The sequence below is a fragment of the Sinocyclocheilus rhinocerous genome, unplaced genomic scaffold (genome assembly GCF_001515625.1).
Source record: "Sinocyclocheilus rhinocerous isolate Xijiao unplaced genomic scaffold, SAMN03320098_v1.1 scaffold1180, whole genome shotgun sequence".
NCBI classification, from domain to species: domain Eukaryota; kingdom Metazoa; phylum Chordata; class Actinopteri; order Cypriniformes; family Cyprinidae; genus Sinocyclocheilus; species Sinocyclocheilus rhinocerous.
In genome coordinates this window covers 734749-755626 of record NW_015665886.1, presented here as the reverse complement: position 1 = coordinate 755626, position 20878 = coordinate 734749, and the positions used below count along the sequence as shown (strand labels likewise).

The following is a 20878-nucleotide window of genomic DNA, read 5'->3' as shown; positions in this document are numbered from 1 at the left end:
TATATATATATATATATATATATACTTTTGTGAAGCATTATTTAAACAAATGCCTTGTTTTTCAAACGATAACTGCAAAAAGAAGATATCACAAGGTCAAAAAATTAAACGTTTTTATATGATCAATATTTATTTATATGTAAAACTACACTGTATTATAGATTTTTTTTTTAGTAATTAATGATCATTTAAATTTGAATTTAAGTGGAATGTTTAGTGTGTACAATTGTTTAAAAAAAATCCTAGCCTGGCTTCATTTTGATCTAGGATCAGTTATTATGGTCCATGTAGGACACTTATCTTTTCAAGATGTAAAATGACTTTGATTTCAATAAATGTAATTTTAGCATATGAGAAAGAATTATGATTAGCAAATAATAAACAGCTGACTAATAATGGCTGAATATTCTGTACAGTATATTCAATTAAAACATAGTCTTTTCAAGAGATGTTACTTCTGTAAAAAATCTGTCTCAAATTCAGTGACACGATCAGTGTGCGTTCATGTTACTCTCTGAGTAAACAAGCTTTAGCAATACACTGTGAACAGATTGTGTGCAGAGAAACAAGTAGTAATACTTTTTAGTGTAAATGTCAAAATAACACAAAAGCTAGTGTGTAACTGCGGTCCGTTTCACACATCCTAAGCTGGGTTTTTTTTTAAAAACGAGAATTTTAAGTAATTTGAATTGTGATTAAAGAGCTCTTGGTGATAACGTTGTTTAAATGTGTAGTTCTCAGCATCGCTGGCTATTCCTCTTAAACGATGCATGCATTTCCTGTGATCTGTTGGGCGCTAAGCACACAAAGAAAGTGGGTGGCTTATTATATTGATGTACAGCAATATTGTTGTTGTTTTACGAGAAAATACCACAGTGACAAAAATAAGTGAGTATTACCCATAGGGCCAACAAGCATGTTGTTTTTTAAAAACACATCATGGCTATTTTTATTATATCCGGGTATTATTATTACAGTGCTTTTTGTATAATAGGTTGAGAACATTTTAAATGACATATTTTGGTCTAACAAACAACACTAACAACATCTCTAATACCTCTCATTCAAAGTAGTGGGATTGCAGTGCTGCCACAGATTCTACACACAAACTTACCCAGAACTAGAAAACGTGCATTTTATACCTCATACAACATTCAACAGAAATGACAGAACTTGCAGCACATGAGCCTGCAATCACCACTGCACATTTCAACTGCGGAATATACATAATAATGGGCTGATGGGAAGCGAAGTAAACTGTCAGCGTTACACGGGTATGGAGATGAAAATGTGTGGGGTTTTATATTTCACAAGACAGAAATTACATGTGTTTTTTTTTTCTCCCTGTAAGTGAAAATGTATTATAACTAATACTGTAGAATAAGCTATGGCTTTAGATGTAATATATGAAACGTTGCTTTATTGAAGATTCGGTTTTTTTTTTTAAATGGAGGAGTATGATAGGCTACACTTAATGTCACCTCATAGCACAGAAAACAAGAATGTAGTGTTTAGAATACTAATAATACAGTGGTTTCACATACTTGTAATGACTAGATTCATTTGAATGTTCTAGATTATGTTAACTGCAGCTAAACTTGCTTTTGTGGAGAGTTGCTGCCTTTTTATGTTTTTCTTTGTGCATATTTTATGTCACTGACCGTGATGAGAAATTATTTTTGTTGGATGTATGGTAAATCTTTTTGCACATTATAGACTTCATTTTGAAACATTAAATGTTTTTGACAAGTGAATATGAAGTTGAACTTTTCTAATAATAATCTTTTTGTATTAGGACAAAATTAATGATTAAAGGCAGTAAAACTGCAGATGATTATGTAAGTTTATAAATAACGTCAACTTTGTGGAAAAATACAGTAAAAGTAATAATAATACAACATCACAAAGCACATAATAAAAATATTTACTCCATACATTTAACATTCAACAAAGCTAATACACATCTGAATACGTTAAGGCATGTTGGTGAATGTAGCAACAACGCTTACACAATCAAGACAACAGAAGTTATCTGAATGGGTAACATTTTCACAAGCTGAAAAAGACAATACACAACACAACATTAAAAACAATTAGAGAATAAATACATTTTAGCATATGCTGTAACCATATGTCAGAAAGTTCACAGTCTTTTGTAACTGAATGCTTATGAATTCATGGTCCCGAATTCATATTCTATCCACTTATTTTTTGAAACAAAAAAATATGCAAAAAGCATATAGAATCAGTTCAGTCAGACTCAACTGCTCAGAGTCATATGAGCAATTATTTTCACCTATTAAAATATATCAATACTGAAGTGTGCCTCCAAATCAATGTTAGAATGATTATTATTCATGAAAATAGATGTTATGTAAATATGAATTAATTTATAATTTATTAATTTAAAATTAAAACACCAAATAACAAATGTCGGCAAATATAGTACATCAAGTCAAATATATAGGCTACAGCAAGCATATATTTACAAACACATTTAGCAACAATAAAACAAGATATCATTTCTACCAAACAAGAAACTTTACAGTCTAGTGCTCCAGATGTGTGCACTGCAAAAGGATTCTTAAATAGGCCATTTTCAAAACAGTATTATTCATTATAATACTCATAACTACTCAAAATACTCATATCAATAAGATTAATCATCTTTATCATTTGTATCTACTTTGTAAGTACTCTTCGTACTTAGATTGTAACTCAGATTTGTGTGACTGTGCTGCTCTCAGTAAAGAGGGTTCGCCTTCTCTTACTGTATCTCAAATAATTTTGTGTCTGCCACTTCCACAGTCTCTTCTTCAGTTCTGCTTGTACCTGAAAACACAAACAAATGCATATGCGTTTTTGAAAGCAGAATGTATTTGCTGTTTTACATATGCACTACCAGTCAAAGGTTTAGATCAGATTTTGTCATGTTTTTTTGTAGTCTTTTATGATCTCCAAGGCTGCATATGTTTGATGAAAAATAATGTTAAAACAGTATTATCGTTATAACTATTACAATTTAAAATAACTTCTATTTTAATACATTTTAAAATGTAATTTATTTCTGTGATAGCAAAGCTGATTACTTAAGTCTTCAGTATCACATGGCCTTAATAAAATGTAACTGTAACAGACTCAGAAGCATTAAAAAAATTCTTAAATATTCTAAACTTTTGACATTGGTATATTTATTTACTATTAGGAAACACTTGTGGCTTACCTCTCCATTGAGAAAACAGTATAACAGAGCCACAACAAAACCCTGAGATATAACGAAACGCAGTATAACAGTCAGTCAGTAAGGATGCATTAACAATTAAATACAGCTCAACTGAGCAAAACATATGCAGCTATTAGTTGACATAAATGGTATTACATTTTATATTATATATACACATTATATGTATATTTTACATTTACTCAATATAGTATATTTACATATTTGCCATATATATGACACAAAAGCTCATATATAATGTGATATCACAAAATATTGTACATCAGACAATTCCACAAGTCATGAGCATTAGTATTCTGTGAATTTCATAGATGCTGGGCTGTACACACCTGAAAGGGGCCCAGGCCAAGTTCAAGAAAGTGGCGAGCGTTTTCTCCTGTGTTCTCTGGCAGGAAGGCAAAAACCATGTAGTGCATGCCAAACAGAGGGATCAGGAAAAGGGTAGACTTGGCCAATCTCCTACAAGTATAAATGAAGTTCAGCAATACTTCAGATTAACAACAAACAATGAAAGTACATTTTCGAGGGAATGTGTGTGGGAGTAAAAATGTGTTCATGCTGTAAATAAATAAAACACTACTCGCAACGTAAGAATTTCAACATGGCAATAACACATTACTTCAGTAGCTTGTGCAATATTTGCCAATTGTCTGTGAATCAAACATTTTTAGATTAATTGCTGCCTTTGTTTTGAGTGTGCTTTATATTCCTTACATGAAGTGGTTGGTATCACTGCCACCCATTCCTGGAGACTTCAGCTTCTGCACAAGAATCCGGATCACATTTATGAAGATGAAGAAATTGATCTATAAAAAAAGTGTCTCTGTATAATAAATGAAGGAAACAGCTCATATACTGAACACTACATATCAACATACTGTGGATATATTCCGAAAGAAACAATCGAAATGACTAGGGCAAAAGAAAAATGTAAGTATTTAAGAGCATTACATACTGTCTTACATAACTTTTTAACTTTACTTTCATATGTTAGAAAATGTCATTTTAAAATGGCACAACCATGGCACATGAAAAATTCATAATACTTCATATATTTTGCACAATTCTATTGCAACCAATGTTTTCCATTATATTCAGGATGTAGTCTTATATATTTGATCGAATCAGCTGTACTTTACCAGGAGAGACACTGTGATTGGTCCTTTGATAATCCACCAAAAGTAAGCAACATCTGTGTCATCCCAGCACCTGCAACATGAGCTTATGATTATTTATGAGAAGACCAGTAACTGCACCTTCACAAATAGTGAAACATTTATTTTTCAGTATTTATCACTATATATCAAAGTATCACACAATAGCTTAAAGAGTTTAGAACAATCTGGACTTACCCCCTGTTATCCAAAAAATTCCTGGCTAGAACCCAGATGGCCAGTATTAGTGTTGGTAGACCTACAGGATACAGAGAGCAGAACTAAATAAATACAATTTCATCAAACTGAACACAATGAAATCAAGAATAGGTTTTATATCTTCATATCTACCCTAGTAAAAAAGTAATATATTTAAAATACATTATTTCATACAAAGTATAGTTTAAATCTATTAACATACTGGAGTTATACTGACATATCACTCAAGACTTACTGATATAAAAATTATATAAATTAAACATAATTTGGATTACTACTTGTGCACAATGCACATTTCTTAATATTAAGCCTAAAATATGTTTTAATGTCACTGTTGATGAGGACTGTATGATCTTTGAATAATATCAGTCTTTAAATGCAAGATATTTCACTTTAGCACAATCAAATATACTTCAGTATATATTTAGTTGGACTTCAGCACTACTTCCTCACAATTCAAGTGCATTAAGTACATAATTACAGTAGTTGTTCCAATTTAGCAGACTTTATGTATACCAGTTTAGTATCCCAAAAGTACAATTGGACGGTATTTTTATTAAGCACATACCGGTAAATATGTAAATGTATTTGTAGTATACTTAGCATGAAATAAGTGTATTTCAAATACATTTTAGTACACTTACTTTTCACTAGGGTAATACTGGGATAAAAATCTATTTTCCATCTCATGCCTACAGGTGTCACCAATGGAACATATAACACAGAATAAGGCCACACTATCATATACTACACTACACTTTGCAGTTTTTTTGTAGAAAAAAAGCAATATTACTGTTTTACATGTTAAAAAAATAATTATTATTCAACCCTTTTGACAATAACTAGTGTAAATTAGTAATATTTCATCATATTGTTTATTACATAACAATATGTTCTCAAGTATCTTCCATGCTTACCCCAGCCAATAAGTATATACCACCAGAAATACTTCTTTTGTGAGACAAAAGTTAGAGCTAGAAGAGTCTGTAGATACATCCCCTCCACCAGCAGCCAGAAGTAGTTAGCCAGGATACTGAACTGGAAGAAAGCTACCGCCGCCTTGCAAGAGGTCTGAAGAGGAAAACATTCAGAATCCAGTATAAGTGCTATAATTGTTCTGTCAAGATGTACTGTACGTTCTTAGAGGACAAAAGAAGATATAAAAGTACACATAATTGCCACAGCATGTAGCAAATTTTAAGACCTATGCATTACAAATAAAATTATGATATTGTTGCAGTGCTTAAGACGTTTCAACAGCATAATTTTAGGGTGGATAAATTAAGCAGTGCTGATAAGAAACAGCACAAATACCATCACAGAGAAATGGGAAGAAGAGCGTTAGCTATGTAAGAAGTGGTTTTTGTACTTCAAAGAAGGTGTTTGTGAGTTCTAGCGGAGGCAGATCTTGAAAAGTGTGCCTTTAAGGCACCGATGAGTCGACTGATACTGAGAGGGGTGGAAAAGTGGATGAAGAAAATGTGAAGCTAGTGTCACTATGCTGACAGAAACTGGCGTGAAGCTTAGAAATTTCTTTACTGTTTCAGATAGATGCTGCAGTGTCATACATTGTGACCTAATATGTTTACTGACCACAAGGCTGATTGGGAACATGAGCCCTGACATGTTGAATAGCGTGCATTAGCTTATTGAATGACATCTATAAAAAAAACGAATTCTGCATGAGTCTGTGACAGCTGGTGAGCCTCACTGTTGACATGAAGCAGTGGTCCAGATTCTCATCGGCAAAGAGAACTGCATCTTTGATGAAGATCGCACTGGCTCGCAAGATGAAGGAGGCAAAGAGATTGATGTGAATGTAGTTTCTTGTGCAGTGGAACTTCCTGTTTTGGGCAGAATAACATAGATTGCTAAAGTATTCAACAAATTGTCACAAACCACTTAAAATGTGTTTGGTTGCATGAGCTTTGTGAGGATTCTCATTGTACCTGAAGGCTGTAAACACAAAGATGGCAGAGATGAGGGAAATCAGCGAGGTAGCGTAACCTGCAGTGTACACCTGCCTGAAAGTGGAATAATATGATGTCTAGAACATAGGGAAAAAATAAAGGAAAAAGGGAACGTTACAGAATTATTTCCAGAGAAATATCAGTCTTTTATCAAGAGATTTTATAATGAAATGGCAAGTCTTTTCATTTTGATTTGTGCACTTCAACACATTTTGTTGTCCTTGAGGTTTATTCTTTACAGACAAGCACAAATTTGAATGTGACGATTTGATTTTGCAAGAATATTACATTCTTCAAAAAAAAAATTTAACTTTTATCCACATAGCTTGCTGGATCTTTGGTTCTTAATCTTAATAATTCTAAACTTGCAGGTTTCATGAATCATGTATGAGAGTATAAGGCTGGATGGAGACAAGAATAGTCTCACCGGTCTGAAATATCATGGATAAACGGCTTTTATATTTATCCAATGATAGTGTGCTGCAAAATGAATTAAAAATGTATGATGAAATAAAATTTCTTCATTCCGTTGTTTGTTATTTGTGCCACAACCTCGAGTGCAATAAATGAGAAATGCCCAAAACCAAGCTAACATAAATAGTCATGTTTAAAAAAAAAACTTTTATAAAATGTATAAAAAAATTTAAATGCACTTTTATTATTTTAAATTATTTATTCATGAAAAAAAATTTACTCCAACAGAGGCCATTTTAATGCCACCACCTGGTGAACTGCATGCAAAGGATTGTGGGATTTTGTAGGCAGGGAATGACTATGTACAATGTAAAAATGCCTCTTAATAGACAGGATGAAATGCAAACATTAGATTGAGAGATCCCTATGAATGCAGATTTTTTGGACATAGCTGATATTAAAAGCAGGTCATCTTATTCTGGGATTGCAGCATATGGAATTAACTATATTTCAGGTGCATATATAACCGCATTGCTACTTCCCCTGATGCAGGCACAGGTGAAAGTCATTATGAAAATAGAGTTTAAGTGGTAGAGATTAAATTTAGCTCTCAGGAGAGAGTATTATGCTCTTATATGACTGATTCAACTACCGGTAATTGGCTTGTTCACATTAGGAACACACTCATGTGTTAACCTTGGACTGCTTGTTTGTGTGTGTACTGAACATTATCATATCATCTCTCATTTTTCATTCAAAGTATTGTCTCTATTCTCATTACCATATGACTGAAAAAAAAAAGAAAAGAAAAAGAGATAATATAAGGGAACTGCTAGGAAGAGGAAAGGTTTTTTACTTTGAAGTGGGTGAGCTATTTTTTATTGGTAATATGAATACAATTTGCTCCCATCAAAAAAAGCAAAGTGGTCTTAACCCAGAGAACAAAAAAGTAAGAGATGTTTTCAAAGAAAATGAACGAAATGCAAAAGAGATCAACAGATGAGCTTGACCTTAAACGTTTGTGGCAGATTGTGGGCCTGACAGCGGAGCAAACAAAGCAACAGTGCAAAGTCCCTCTGAACAGTGTTTAAAAAGTTGAGAAATGCTCAACTTTATGCAAATAAGAGGCAAAAAAACCAAAAAAACAGGACGGCAGCTTTGAGGTGAAGGGAGCTGGTCAGGATTGCTTCTGCTGAATTGCTGCTGCTGTTGGTTAGGGCTGTTGTCGTAGATTATTGCTACTGCTGCTGCTGCTGCAAATACAGGAACTTACTAGTTGCTACTGCCAATACATACACCAATACGAGGCTGTGAGTATTTGAGATATACAGTACTGCTGCTGCACAAGTAGCCAGTGTTGGGGAAAGTTACTTTTAAAAGTAATGCATTACAATATTGCGTTACTCCCTAAAAAAGTAACTAATTACGGTACTTAGTTACTTTTTATGGAAAGTAATGCGTTACATTACTTTTGAGTTACTTTCGTGTTACTTTTTAAATATGAGCAGGGCTTGATTGTTTTTAATATAAGAAGTTATATTTGCGGCAACAACAATACTACAGCGAGGATAAAAGTTACGCCTTCTTTCTTTGCTTGAACATTTGGGCGGCGTTATGCAATCTTCCCACATCGTGATGTAGACATGTGGGGGTGTGTTAGAACGAGCCGTTTTAGGTAGGCGTGGTTGACTGTAACTTTTATAAAGAATACCTCTTTGGATTTGAGACTTTAGTCTTTGCAACTTTACAGATCTTCTTTATGCACCAAGAGCTTGTAACACTCCAAAGAGAAAGGAAAAATTTAAATTGCATCATATGACCCCTTTAATGAGATTGTTATTGTATAATGAGCCTCAGTCTATGGTTATAATATAACAGACAGACTCATAAAGAGTATGTGAAATTGCAATAGGAGTCTGAAATTGGTAATCTGAGGAATCTGAAATGTGCTTTTTTTCTTTGAAACACAAGCTATAGAGGTTTTCTTTGAAAAGAAAAAAACAAGTTAAGATCGAAACATAGATTCATTCAGCAATGTTACAAGTGGCTGTTTTTTTTTTTTTTTGTAAGTCAATGAATCATTCACTCAACTGATTCATTAAAAAAATATTGATTCATTCAGGAACAAAACCACTACTGTGTGTTGCTCAGAAATGCAGTTTATTCTTTGTTCTGTTTCAGAAGAAGAATACACAAACTACCTTGCAGTATTGTTTCAAACAAAACAAGATGTTACTGAATATTTCCTGATATATTGTTCCTTTTTTGAAAAAGTAACTCAGATATTTTCTTGTAAATTCAAAAAGTAATGCGTTACTTTACTAGTTACTTGAAAAAAGTAATCTGATTACGTAACTCCCATTACTTGTAATGCGTTACCCCCAACACTGCAAGTAGCATATATAATAACCCATAGCAGATCTTTACAGGTGGAGCTGGGGAAGGAGAAGGGTTTCAGAGGAACTCTGAAAACGCGCCGCAAACTGCTCTAGTTAATGCTAACCAGCCTTTTAAATGTAAAGGAGCAAGCTCATTGGCTGATTATGAAACATGAACCAATCACCTTGTGCCAAGTAGTGTAACGCTGTGAATATCATTAGTTTCATGACAGAACCTGGCATATACAGTTACTATGCCATACGATTCTCTGAGGATATGTACAATATTGCATGTAGTAAAGTTTTCACCTCGGTTTCTGATTCCACGTCCTCCACAATCTCACAAGCATTCTCATAGGATGGGTAGATTTTTGTCCAGCCAGTCTTGGTGCAATTCCTAATTATGAAACCTGCATTCAAATAATGTTAAACATAATGATCAGAATGCCACGTTGAATAGGTTGCATTTTGATACATCATTTGGTAAAGAGAAACTTGTAAAACACCAGACCGCAACAGCTGCTCATTACATTGCCTGTAACAGATACATCAAGTACTTTTTCCCTTTAATTAGTCACAAAAATGAAGCAGATGTTTCATTTGTTCTAGATTTTATACCACATTGTAAAACACTCTATGAAGCTACTGTATAAGTTCAATAACTTTAAATCTTAATAACTAAGGATGACACAGTCTCTGCTAAAGTAATCCACAGGTCCTTCCTCTCATTAACATTTGACAGTAAAGGGATTATGTTTTTATTATCTGCTTGTACCTTTTGTTGCATTTCATGATATTTAGATACAGTATGTGAATAGAGAGCTCAGATGGATCAAACCAATTTGGTTTATACACAGTTTAAAGGGGTCATATGATGCGGCTAAAAAGAACATTATTTTGTGTATTTGGTGTAAGTAACACATACAGCTGTTCCCTCACCACAGTGCAACAGTGAAAAGGGACCCCTTTCAAAGAGTGTCGTGTTCCGAACGTTGTTTAAGTGACATACACCGGTATTTCGGTATTTTAAAAATTCATATCATTACAAAAATAAACACCGGTATTCGGTATGAACCGGAATACCGCCCAGCACTAATATATATATATACATATATATATTGCATTTATTTCTATTCGAAATTTAGGGAAACTACATGAGGACGCTCAAGAGAGAGGAATGAAGTACACTATGTGTGTGGTTTTTGTTTTATGTTTTCAGTTCAAGTATATCTAGTCATGTCTTTTACTTCAGTTTCAGTCATGTTTTGACATTTGTTGTGTATGTCATGTGATTACCCCATAGTCTTATATTTAAGCCCTCATGTTTGCCACATTTCCTAGTCATGTATTGAAATTAGTGCTGTCAAACGATTAATCGTGATTAATCACATCCAAAATAAAAATGTTTTATTACATAATATATGTGTTTGTAGTGTGTATATTTATTATGTTTATATAAATACACACACATACAGCATATATTTTGAAAATATTTACATGTATATATTTATATTGATATAAATTATATCATATTTAATATATAAACGTAACATATTTTTCTTAAATATATACATGCATGTGTGTGTGTGTGTTTATATATACATAATAAATATACACACTACAAACACATATATTATGTAAACAAAAATCGCGATTAATCGTTTGACAGCACTAATTGAAATATGTTAAGCTGTTTCGTGTTATTTTTAATTATTTGTTTTAAATCTAGAATTTAGTTCATATGCATGTTTGTTGGATCTTCCTGCCAGCTACATTACACTATGTTTCTAAAAATCCTAAATTAAAAATATGATACTAATATGATAAACATCAATTGTCCAGTAAGACATTTCTCTAATTTTGATTAAATAAACTCTTAAAAAAAACTCTAGTTACTCTTAAAAATGTTTAGCAAGAAAAAAGAAAAAGGTATGATGAGGAATGATAGAAACACTCGCCTAAAAATAAGCTCATACTTTTGAATGTACTTGCATAGCGTGTGTGTGTGTGTTTATATATACATAATAAATATACACAGTACAGACACATATGTAAACAAAAATCGCGATTAATCGTTTGACAGCACTAATTGAAATATGTTAAGCTGTTTCGTGTTATTTTTAAGTATTTGTTTTAAATCTAGAATTTAGTTCATATGCATGTTTGTTGGATCTTCCTGCCAGCTACATTACACTGTTTCTAAAAATCCTAAATTAAAAATATGATACTAATATGATAAACATCAATTGTCCAGTAAGACATTTCTCTCATTTTGATTAAATAAACTCTTAAAAAAAACTCTAGTCACTCTTAAAAATGTTTAGCAAGAAAAAAGAAAAAGGTATGATGAGGAATGATAGAAACACTCGCCTAAAAATAAGCTCATACTTTTGAATGTACTTGCATAGCACACTTCATTTGGACTATGCCTTAGTTAACACTGTAAGGCTTGATATCACAGCTAACCTATAACCTTCTGTCTCCTCACCTACACTTATCTTGGCCATTCTGAAGGCCTTCTAAGTGGGTGGTTTAGTGCTAGCTTGCCAATGGGAGTTCTTTCCACCCGCTGTTTCTAGCATTACCATAAAGCGGAGTTCATCATGTACCGTAAGTCTATCTCCCTGAAGCCACAGTGGGGGAAGACAGAGTAGTGAGGACCTGACCGTTGATGCTTTCTGTGCTGGAGATGTCAGGCATTGGCCTAGGGGGATTGAAGAGATGGAACAACCAGCGCTAACAGCCACCGCTATAATGCCTGCTTTAACCCGCTTTGATTTTTAATATTTTTATTATTTCCTTGGCACATTTTCAGCAAGATTTGGAACGGAGCGATGTAGATATCTGCTGGTCCATTGTGTACTTACGTATTCATAGAGGTGTGGGGGGGGATGGAAGAACAGCATGATGCAGATAGCAGTTGTGTCATGAGTGTGTTGATTTTTCTTAGGCTCCACAACCTTTGTATTGATTTCTCAAAAGCCCTGGAGCAGATATGCTGGGTTCATGATTTTTAAATGCTTTTCAATGCTAATGTGCGTAACTTATGTGTATCTCCTATTTCCTATGGTGCACTGAAAAAAAATCAAATTTGTTACAGCCAAATTTTTTACTGCACATAGAGAATTATATTCATTGAAAGCAAATAAAGTTTAGAAACACAATTTTGTAAATCACAAATAATACAATTTGAGTAAATCAGACCATCTGTGTTTTCCCATTTTTTTCAGTATACCATACTTACAATATTTTCTCCAGACATGAGCTAAAGTGTTACTTTGTTGTTGTTGTTGCTTTTTTGCTTTTTACAACATAATGTTACAACATAGTCATATTTTCTGTTATGTACCAAAACAAAATAAACTCCAGAAAAATTTATAAAACCCACAATATTTTCTGTAAAGCTAGCCTGCATAGTCTGTATAATATTAAAGTGCCCCTATTATGCCATTTTTAAGGTTGCTAATATTGTTTTATGAGTCTCCTAAAACAGGTTTACATGCATGCAAGGTCAAAAAACACGTTAGTTTTCTCAAAAAATTGATTTAATTTTACCTCATTTCTAAATGATTCGTAAACGACTCGTGCAAAGCAGTTCAAAGAATCAGTCTCTCTAATACCCTCCTTTCCGTGAGCCCTCACTGCTGTGATTGGTCAGATGGTGCAGTCCTTTGTGATTGGTCCAGAGCCGTAGAGAGATTGGCTCTGGATTGGTCTACTGCGTACAGCACGTGTCGGAAACGAAACGCCCATTGCAATGACGGAATGACAGCCCTGGCAGTGTTGCCAATTTAGCAATTTTGTTGCTACATTCAGCAACTTTTCAGATTACCCTAGCAAGCTTTTCTTCCAAAAGCACCTAGCAACAAATTTAGCTTTTTTTTTTTATTATTTGGCAACATTTAGCAACTTTTTATAAGTGATTCAACCGATAAAAAGGCACACATTTTCCATCTAAATTACACAAGAAGGGGAAACCAAATTTTCCAGGACATTATCCGTCATCCATTATCCGTTGCAACTCTGTAACTCTGTAACCCAAAAAAAACACAAAATACAATGCACAATTTAAAATGCAGGTTAAAAAAACCTGTGCAAAATCAATAAGGAAAATAGTATCAAGTAAGTCAAGTAAGTAAACATAGTAGACTATTTTTACAGACTTTTCTTGGAGTGTATCATTCAAACTAACTACAAATACACTGCTTAAAAGTATAATTGTTCATAGTGTGTAGTCTTACAAGTTTACTAGCTAATAAAAAAAAACTTAAATTGTAACTGAATTATTGAACACTTACACATTTTTGAACAATGTTGTATTTAAAAATACAGTTATTTATATTTTCATATTATTTTATAATGCATTTATATTATTTTACAAACAGTTTTTAACAAATCAAAATTAACATATACAAAATATATTTTTTGCTGAGATTTGATGCAGCGACACAATTTTGCGTTGTGATTAAGTGATGATGTCATCGCGCAATGACATCACAACGTCATTTAGCAACTTGTAGCAACAAATCGACCTTCCTTTAGCAACTTCCCATGAAAATTAGTTGGCAACACTGAGCCCTGGAGACTTGTCAATACATAGAAAAGATGGTATCGATTGTACCTTACCAATTTGAGCCGGAGTCTGATGATGAAACCACGGTTGAACTGGCTGATCGACAAGAGACTGATTCTCAAGCACGACTGGAGCAGGACGTTTCTCAGTGGTAAGTGTCAAGTGTTAACAAGTTTGTGGTAATTATAAGATGTGATAAAACAAATTTACTCTCACAGCGTCTTCTCGACATGATGTTAACCACACGGACATTTTACTGTTTGTGGGCGGGCATGTTGGCGACGTAGAACGTGGGCATTATGAAAATGTGTTATGACGTAGAGCCGTAACAGAATAAGATTCGAATTCCTGACGACTCGTTTAGGCCATTGCGAGCAGACTCTTTTTTTTGAAAGACAATAACTTTATTTATCGTGCACTGTCTGCTTCACAACTTTGCAGATAGTTTATGTTCACATACAGCTACATGACATACTGCATGAAAGGTAATATTCGAAAAGGCATAATAGGGGCACTTTAACACTCTCAAAATACTATGTATTTAAACAAAATTGTTTCTTGTTATTTTTTTCTATGGGGAGTGGACAAAACTGAAGTGAAAAAAATTTACAAAACTATGATTTCCATTAGACAAATATAAAAATGCACTTTAAATAAATGCCATGGTCCTTTCACTTTTTAATGCAACACAATTAAGTTAAGAATGCAAACTTTATTGTCCTCTGGGTTGCTCTGCCCAGCATTAAATCTCATTGGCCCCAAATCCTGCTCCTCATAACCCATCCAACACCTAGAATGGTGGTGACTATGTCAAGTCGTACGGCAGTTTTGCATTCAAGATGGTAAAATTGCTTAAAAACTGTCATCTTGAGACAGATTAGGACCTCTGACATGTAACGTACAGTAGTCTGTAAAATCTGCTACCAATTTCCTGTAGACAACACTTAAAATCCATCATGAGTACAATTTGCTAGCTCACATGTTAGAAAAACATTGAGAAATAACTGTAATATTTACTCAACCTGTGAAAACAAATACACTCAGTGTCCCTTAGCAACTATTAACAGAGTTTATGATATCCGGATATTCAGAGCTCTAGCTATGAATTTGCAGAGCACTCATGATGTTTCTCTGTGCGTGTTTGCCTTGTCACTTTTATTGCCCTGGGTTGGTGTGTCAGAAAAGACTGTTAAGCAGTTTGCGTCTCCAATCGCTGTGCCTGAGTGCACAAGAGACCAACCAAAGGGTATGGTCTGGCATGGAATGTGCTGTAAAAGATGAATGTGTGTGATTTTTGGCAGTGGTTTTAAATTACATGATGACAGCTTCTTAGGGTACTCATAATATTGTCTGTATTGGTTTGCACAGAAAAAAAGCTCCTGGACCACCACTGTGAGAATCCACCAACTCATCTAATCCACGTCATTTAATTCAGCCGATTGATTTAGTCTTAAAAAAGAGCTTTGTTCACACTGCTATTCGATAACAGCCACAGTAAAAAAAAACAAAGATATTAAAAAAGCTGCATGGGATAGCAGTAGCTTACCATGATTAATCGCGAAGAACTGAGACACTTCGTAACAGGAGACGTTGACAACCTGTCCGACCTCTGCCCTGTACCAGCACCAAAAATCATCCCACTCTGTACGACATCCTGAGATAAACAAAAACAAATAACTAATAAACAGACACATTGGTCACACTTTATTTTAAGGTCCAGTTCTCACTATTAACTAGACAGAGAGAGAGAGAGACACAGACAGACAGACAGATAGATAGATAGATGGTGTCCTGTCAGACTGACAGGAGCAGATGAAAAGCAGATGATGGACATTAAGATGGCAAAGGAGAGTGATAAAGGGCATAGACACACATAGAATTGATAAAAAGGTTTAGACAAGCTAGGCATCTCCACTCTTCACGGGTGAGCATCTGTCTGAGGAATATAAGAGAACTGTGGAAACCGAAGCTGGATGAATGAAGAAGATTCTGAGCATAATGAGAGCCACAGGGATCATATTTGGTCATGACTACATAAATATGACTGCCACATCTAAGCAAGCGATCTTATTTCCACTGCTCGCAGATATACAGTATATCCTCAGTATATTATACACACGTACACTAGTGTTGTTATTGTTAACTAAAACTGTAAAAATGATTTCAACTATTTCAAATAAAGCTGAAATAAAATAAATATAAATATTATATTAAAGAAAATAATAAATAAATTAGAAATGTTGCCATGGCAACCAACTGAAATTCTGTTTAATTACTAAAATATTTAAAAACTAAAACTGCAACAAAAATAAATTAGCTAAATAGAATTGTTTGTTCTAAATTTCATTTGCTTAAAAACTTATAACAAAAACACATAACAAAATTATTAAAACAAATTAAAATAAAATATTAATAAATTCTATAATAGTGTATAAATAATACTGAAATAGGCCTAATGCTCATGTCTAAACACTGACAAACTAAATAGGTATTTCATTGGAGAACAGATTCATGCTCACTGAAAAACTGTTGCTCACTTCTAGCAGTTCCACAATAATGCATAATATAAAAATTCCTAAAGTCTGCTTCAGGTTTTCAAACCATTTTCTGATTTAAAACCACTTAAATTTTTTTAACCTTGAAATATCAGGTTCAAAATCATTCTAATGGTACAGATACTGCAGAAGTCAAATGACTTCTGTTTCTTTCCAACACTCCTCCCAAACGTCTGTTCTGCATATGAAATGGCATACTTCCCTACTCTATAGTACTATATGGAAGGTCCCGTGACAATCACAATATAGCAAATATAGTACGTCCAGATTACATTCACACTACACACATTCATACTATATAGAACATACTCTTTTTGTGGAAGTAATTACTTACTCAAAAAAATACCTACTCAAGAGAGTATGTGATTTCGGATGCAGCTTTTGTAAGTTTGGTGATTACGAAATTGCTTTACAGCAGCAACAAATGCACGTGTACAGCTATACACTGTAATTACGACAGTGATTTCCACTCAATTAACTGTAGGGGGCTTCAAAATCACAAAAATACACAAAACTATATACAATTGATCTTAAATGATTGCTTAATTTCAGTTTTTACTCACTTGCCTCTTACAGCTACTTATCTCTCCTCACCATATTCCCACTTTATGCACATAATAATAATAATAATAATAATAGTTATTAAAATAATTTATTCATTGATCACATACAACCACAACAACACCAGCCTTTGCAGTAATGGAGAAATATTTGAGAGAGAGATAAGACTGAACATCATAGGGAGATCTGGAAAAGTATATGAGAACAAGTGTATAACTCTCTGGAACGCACAGACATTTATGGAAGCCTGGGCTGGTCCCCACAGAAACAAGAAAGACTTTAAAGGCCTGATGCCACCTCATTAATGTAAGTATCATCAAAGCACTACTGGAAAAAAAGCTATATGCATTTATTTTTTATGGCCAGGCCATCTGACTGCCTGTGTTGTCTCTGACAGGACAAGCAGAATTTTATCAAATACGATTCATGAAATATGAACATGTTACTTATAGACTTTTTGAGTACAGTTGTACAATGATTAAGTATTTGAAGATCTTTTTTGAAAAGCACATCTTTAATTAAGATTCTGCTGTTGCAGAAGGTTCTAGGTATCTATACTGTATATCTGAAGCTCTAACAGTTACGGATTGGATACATTAATGGCATTAATGGAACTGAATCAATCTTAGTCGTGTAGCAGAACTGTGAATCAACATAATCTCACACATAATTCAACCTAATACACTGAAACTGATAATGGCATTGAGTTCTCAGTAGTGTATTTTACTGAAATTCAGCTAAATGGCTGTGCCTCCTCTGTGTATTCATTCAGCACATTGACACAGACACTAAGTAAAAACTTAATGTATTATACTACTAATATGACAGTATGTATTGATCCTGATATGAAATATGTTATTTCCCCTTGACTCTCATATTCACTTTAATATGATTCATAGCTATTTAGCAGAAATCTTTGCCATTTTTTTCTGTATTTTATTCCTTTACTCTAATATCTTTTACAACCGTATTTGCCTTTAGGGATTCTCTATTTTATTATAAATAATCTGTTAGGTTACTATGAATATGTACCAATGTGCCATAATCTAACACCAAACATCTCATTCACCACTTGAACATAATACCCTAAAACAACAAAGCACATTAAAAAATATTATAATAATTCAAGTCAGCTTGTTTGTTGTCATTTGGAGATAAGTATTGCAGATACACTTTTACTGATATGATCATTTTGAAATTAGCATAAATTAGTATTTTAAAAAACAATCAAAAACTATCCCCACTTGCTTTTAAGAGCTTGACAGAATCATATTAGCAATGAACATGGCATTCTACATACTTTCAAGTCATATTTTTATTCAAATAAAGATATTTGGAGAAATATATAACAGCAAATCATTGAACTCATCACTATCACAGAATCTACAGTTTTTTTGGTATTTGATAACACATGAAATACCCATTTTATTTTCACCCTATAGAAAATGATGCCTCTCCCAGTGATGATGGAAGGGAGGAAAGGGCAAGAGATGCAGTGTGTGTAATGTGGCGTGCAAGGGCAACGGTTGCTGGATGAATATAATTTAATTGTAAATTCACAGAGGGGCTCTTCTATCACTTCCTGTAGATCCTGACATGTTATAAATAGTAGAACAGAGGTCATTGGTTATTTTTTATTGCTTAATCTGTTGAGGGGCAGAAAGGTCCACACAATGGAGGACATATGTGATATATAATTATCACAGATATTTCAGTCACCTGAACTGATCTTTCCTATTTTCTTTTTCTCTCCGAATGGGTTCTCTCTCAATCATTTTATCAACATTTTCATGGTATAATTTTCTCATTATTTTTAATATATCCTATTATTCTCCATAGACAATAATTTCATGCAGGAGAACATGTACTGAACGCCCACCTGATTGGCTGACAGTTAAGAAGTGGCCACTGAGTCCTGCCCTGCCTCTTTCCTCTCTAACTTAGTGTCAAGCCCAGGCCGCTCTGTAATACATCAAAAGAAGGACATGGCGCCTGCCCTCCTCCACTCCGTAAGATCAGTGTTAATTAAAGACTATGTGGAGCAACAAGCAGATAAACGTGGGTTTCAATTAAGAAGTCAAGGGCAGCACTTACACCTGCACTGATTCTGGTATACTGACTTCTAAAAACCTTTCAGTATGTCTGAACCACACTCGCCAATGCTCTACAAAGATGGAAACAAGACACCCATACCGGCATATCAGCCCAGGGAGGCCTAATACCTGGAAAAATGATCATTTATCTTAATCCTGGATTAGTTCACCAGCCAGCTTGCTTTTGAGACAATCACCTGAGACATAAATGTGATAAATTACTCTAAAGCTGAAGGAAATTATATCATGGCAATGCTAATTAGCTGACAGCAACACAAGAAAGTGCTCAGTCTGGCAGGAGACAGGAATAATATGTCCTGAATAGGGCTGTCAAAATGGCTGAAAAACTAAATTCGAATTTTTTACTTAAATATTATCAAAATTCGAATTATATTCGAATTTAAAATGCATAATTTCAGTTAGGGTGAAGAAAAGCTTTTGGCTTCTCTCCTGAGGCCACAAGAGGGCGCATCGAGCAAAATATTGCTAATGCACATTTCTTCAAAGCACTAACACGACCATCTGTGAAAAAAAGTGCATAATGTTTAAAATAATGTTTATAAACCAATTATAATTAAGTTGTATAAACAACTATAAACAAAACAGCATCATGTATGTATGCATAGTTTAATACAAAGGGCTGAACACCAATCACACAGGGTAAATTTTTCATTTAAAAACATGAGTTGCAGTGGGATGGGGAAAAAACCCGCCATAAAGTCTCGAGATATGTTTTTTCAAAGTTGAACTTGCATTAATTTTACATGGCTTTCTAAACATGTGCCTCTTTTGTGCGAGACGCGAGTGCGTAAAGCATTTACTCGCGTTACTGTAATTGAGTAGCTTTTTTGTGTACTTCTACTTTTTAAAGTAATTTTTAAAATCTGTAATTTTACTTTTACTTAAGTATATTTTGTTTGAAGTATTGTACTTCGCTACATTTTAAAGCACATTAATTACTGAGTAAAAAAATCGCTCCCTGGAAACTACTGCAGTAAATAATGGGCAGGAGAACAAACTGGCGCTAAAATCACAAGAAAGATGCAGTCGGACAAGACAGGCGTTATGGTGCAGACCTAAACGAAACCCCGTCGTATTCTGCTGAAGTTGAACTCGAGGGAAATGAAGTGAACCCCTGGCCATATCTAAGCTCTATTATGCAGTTTAAGCGGTGTTTGCCTAGGGAGACCAAACTAGCAGCTTATAAAATCTCGATATCAACCCTTCGCAAGCATGTATAGGTAAGGTAAATACTTGCATCGTTGCACTGGTGGTTAAAAAGAAGCTTTGACAGTTTAGCAAGAGGTTTTGCACAAATTAGCCAAAAAGACAGTGGTGCAGAGTGTGCGATACGACTATCAGTATTTTGCCAAAAATCAAACAAAACACTCCTACAGAGGCTGTGAAGTCTAGTAGATTAGACTAGTGCGCGCGTGCATTTACAGTGCGTTCTTTCACTGCGTGATTCAGTCTGTTAAAATGCATTTAGAATGATCACAAAATTCAAGATATAGGGGCAGAAAATGTATATATCATTTCATATAGTGAATCAATATCACATGAAGAGTGCCGGTTTTTCCTCCAAATATCAGTATGATTACTAATAGATTTTTTTTTTACAACAGTTCAATAAACAAGAAGTTAATTAAGAGACTTGCGTTTTAGACACCATATTGCCTGTTTTTTGCTCTATTTTTACAACAAAAATCATTCCAAACAG

The 20878-nt window shown here is 34.0% G+C and overlaps 1 protein-coding gene and 1 long non-coding RNA gene across 2 annotated transcripts in view; one reads left to right on the top strand and one right to left on the bottom strand.

The window, feature by feature from the left end:
* The first annotated feature begins 864 nt into the window (after nt 1-864).
* On the top strand, nt 865-20787 carry LOC107731651 (uncharacterized). Its single transcript, XR_001638792.1, has 3 exons — nt 865-875; nt 7839-7845; nt 20704-20787. It is a non-coding gene; the product is annotated as an uncharacterized LOC107731651 (long non-coding RNA).
* The window catches only part of ghrhrb (growth hormone releasing hormone receptor b), a 30426-nt gene continuing 12266 nt past the window's right edge, over nt 2719-20878 (bottom strand). The window contains exons 3-13 of the mRNA XM_016542799.1: nt 15496-15603; nt 9686-9786; nt 6564-6661; nt 6326-6458; nt 5532-5685; nt 4594-4654; nt 4381-4450; nt 3956-4047; nt 3571-3700; nt 3224-3265; nt 2719-2832 (exon numbers count right to left, since the gene is read on the bottom strand). Coding sequence (XP_016398285.1) covers nt 2719-2832; nt 3224-3265; nt 3571-3700; nt 3956-4047; nt 4381-4450; nt 4594-4654; nt 5532-5685; nt 6326-6458; nt 6564-6661; nt 9686-9786; nt 15496-15603 — 1103 coding nt within the window. The remainder of the gene's footprint in view (nt 2833-3223; nt 3266-3570; nt 3701-3955; nt 4048-4380; nt 4451-4593; nt 4655-5531; nt 5686-6325; nt 6459-6563; nt 6662-9685; nt 9787-15495; nt 15604-20878) is intronic.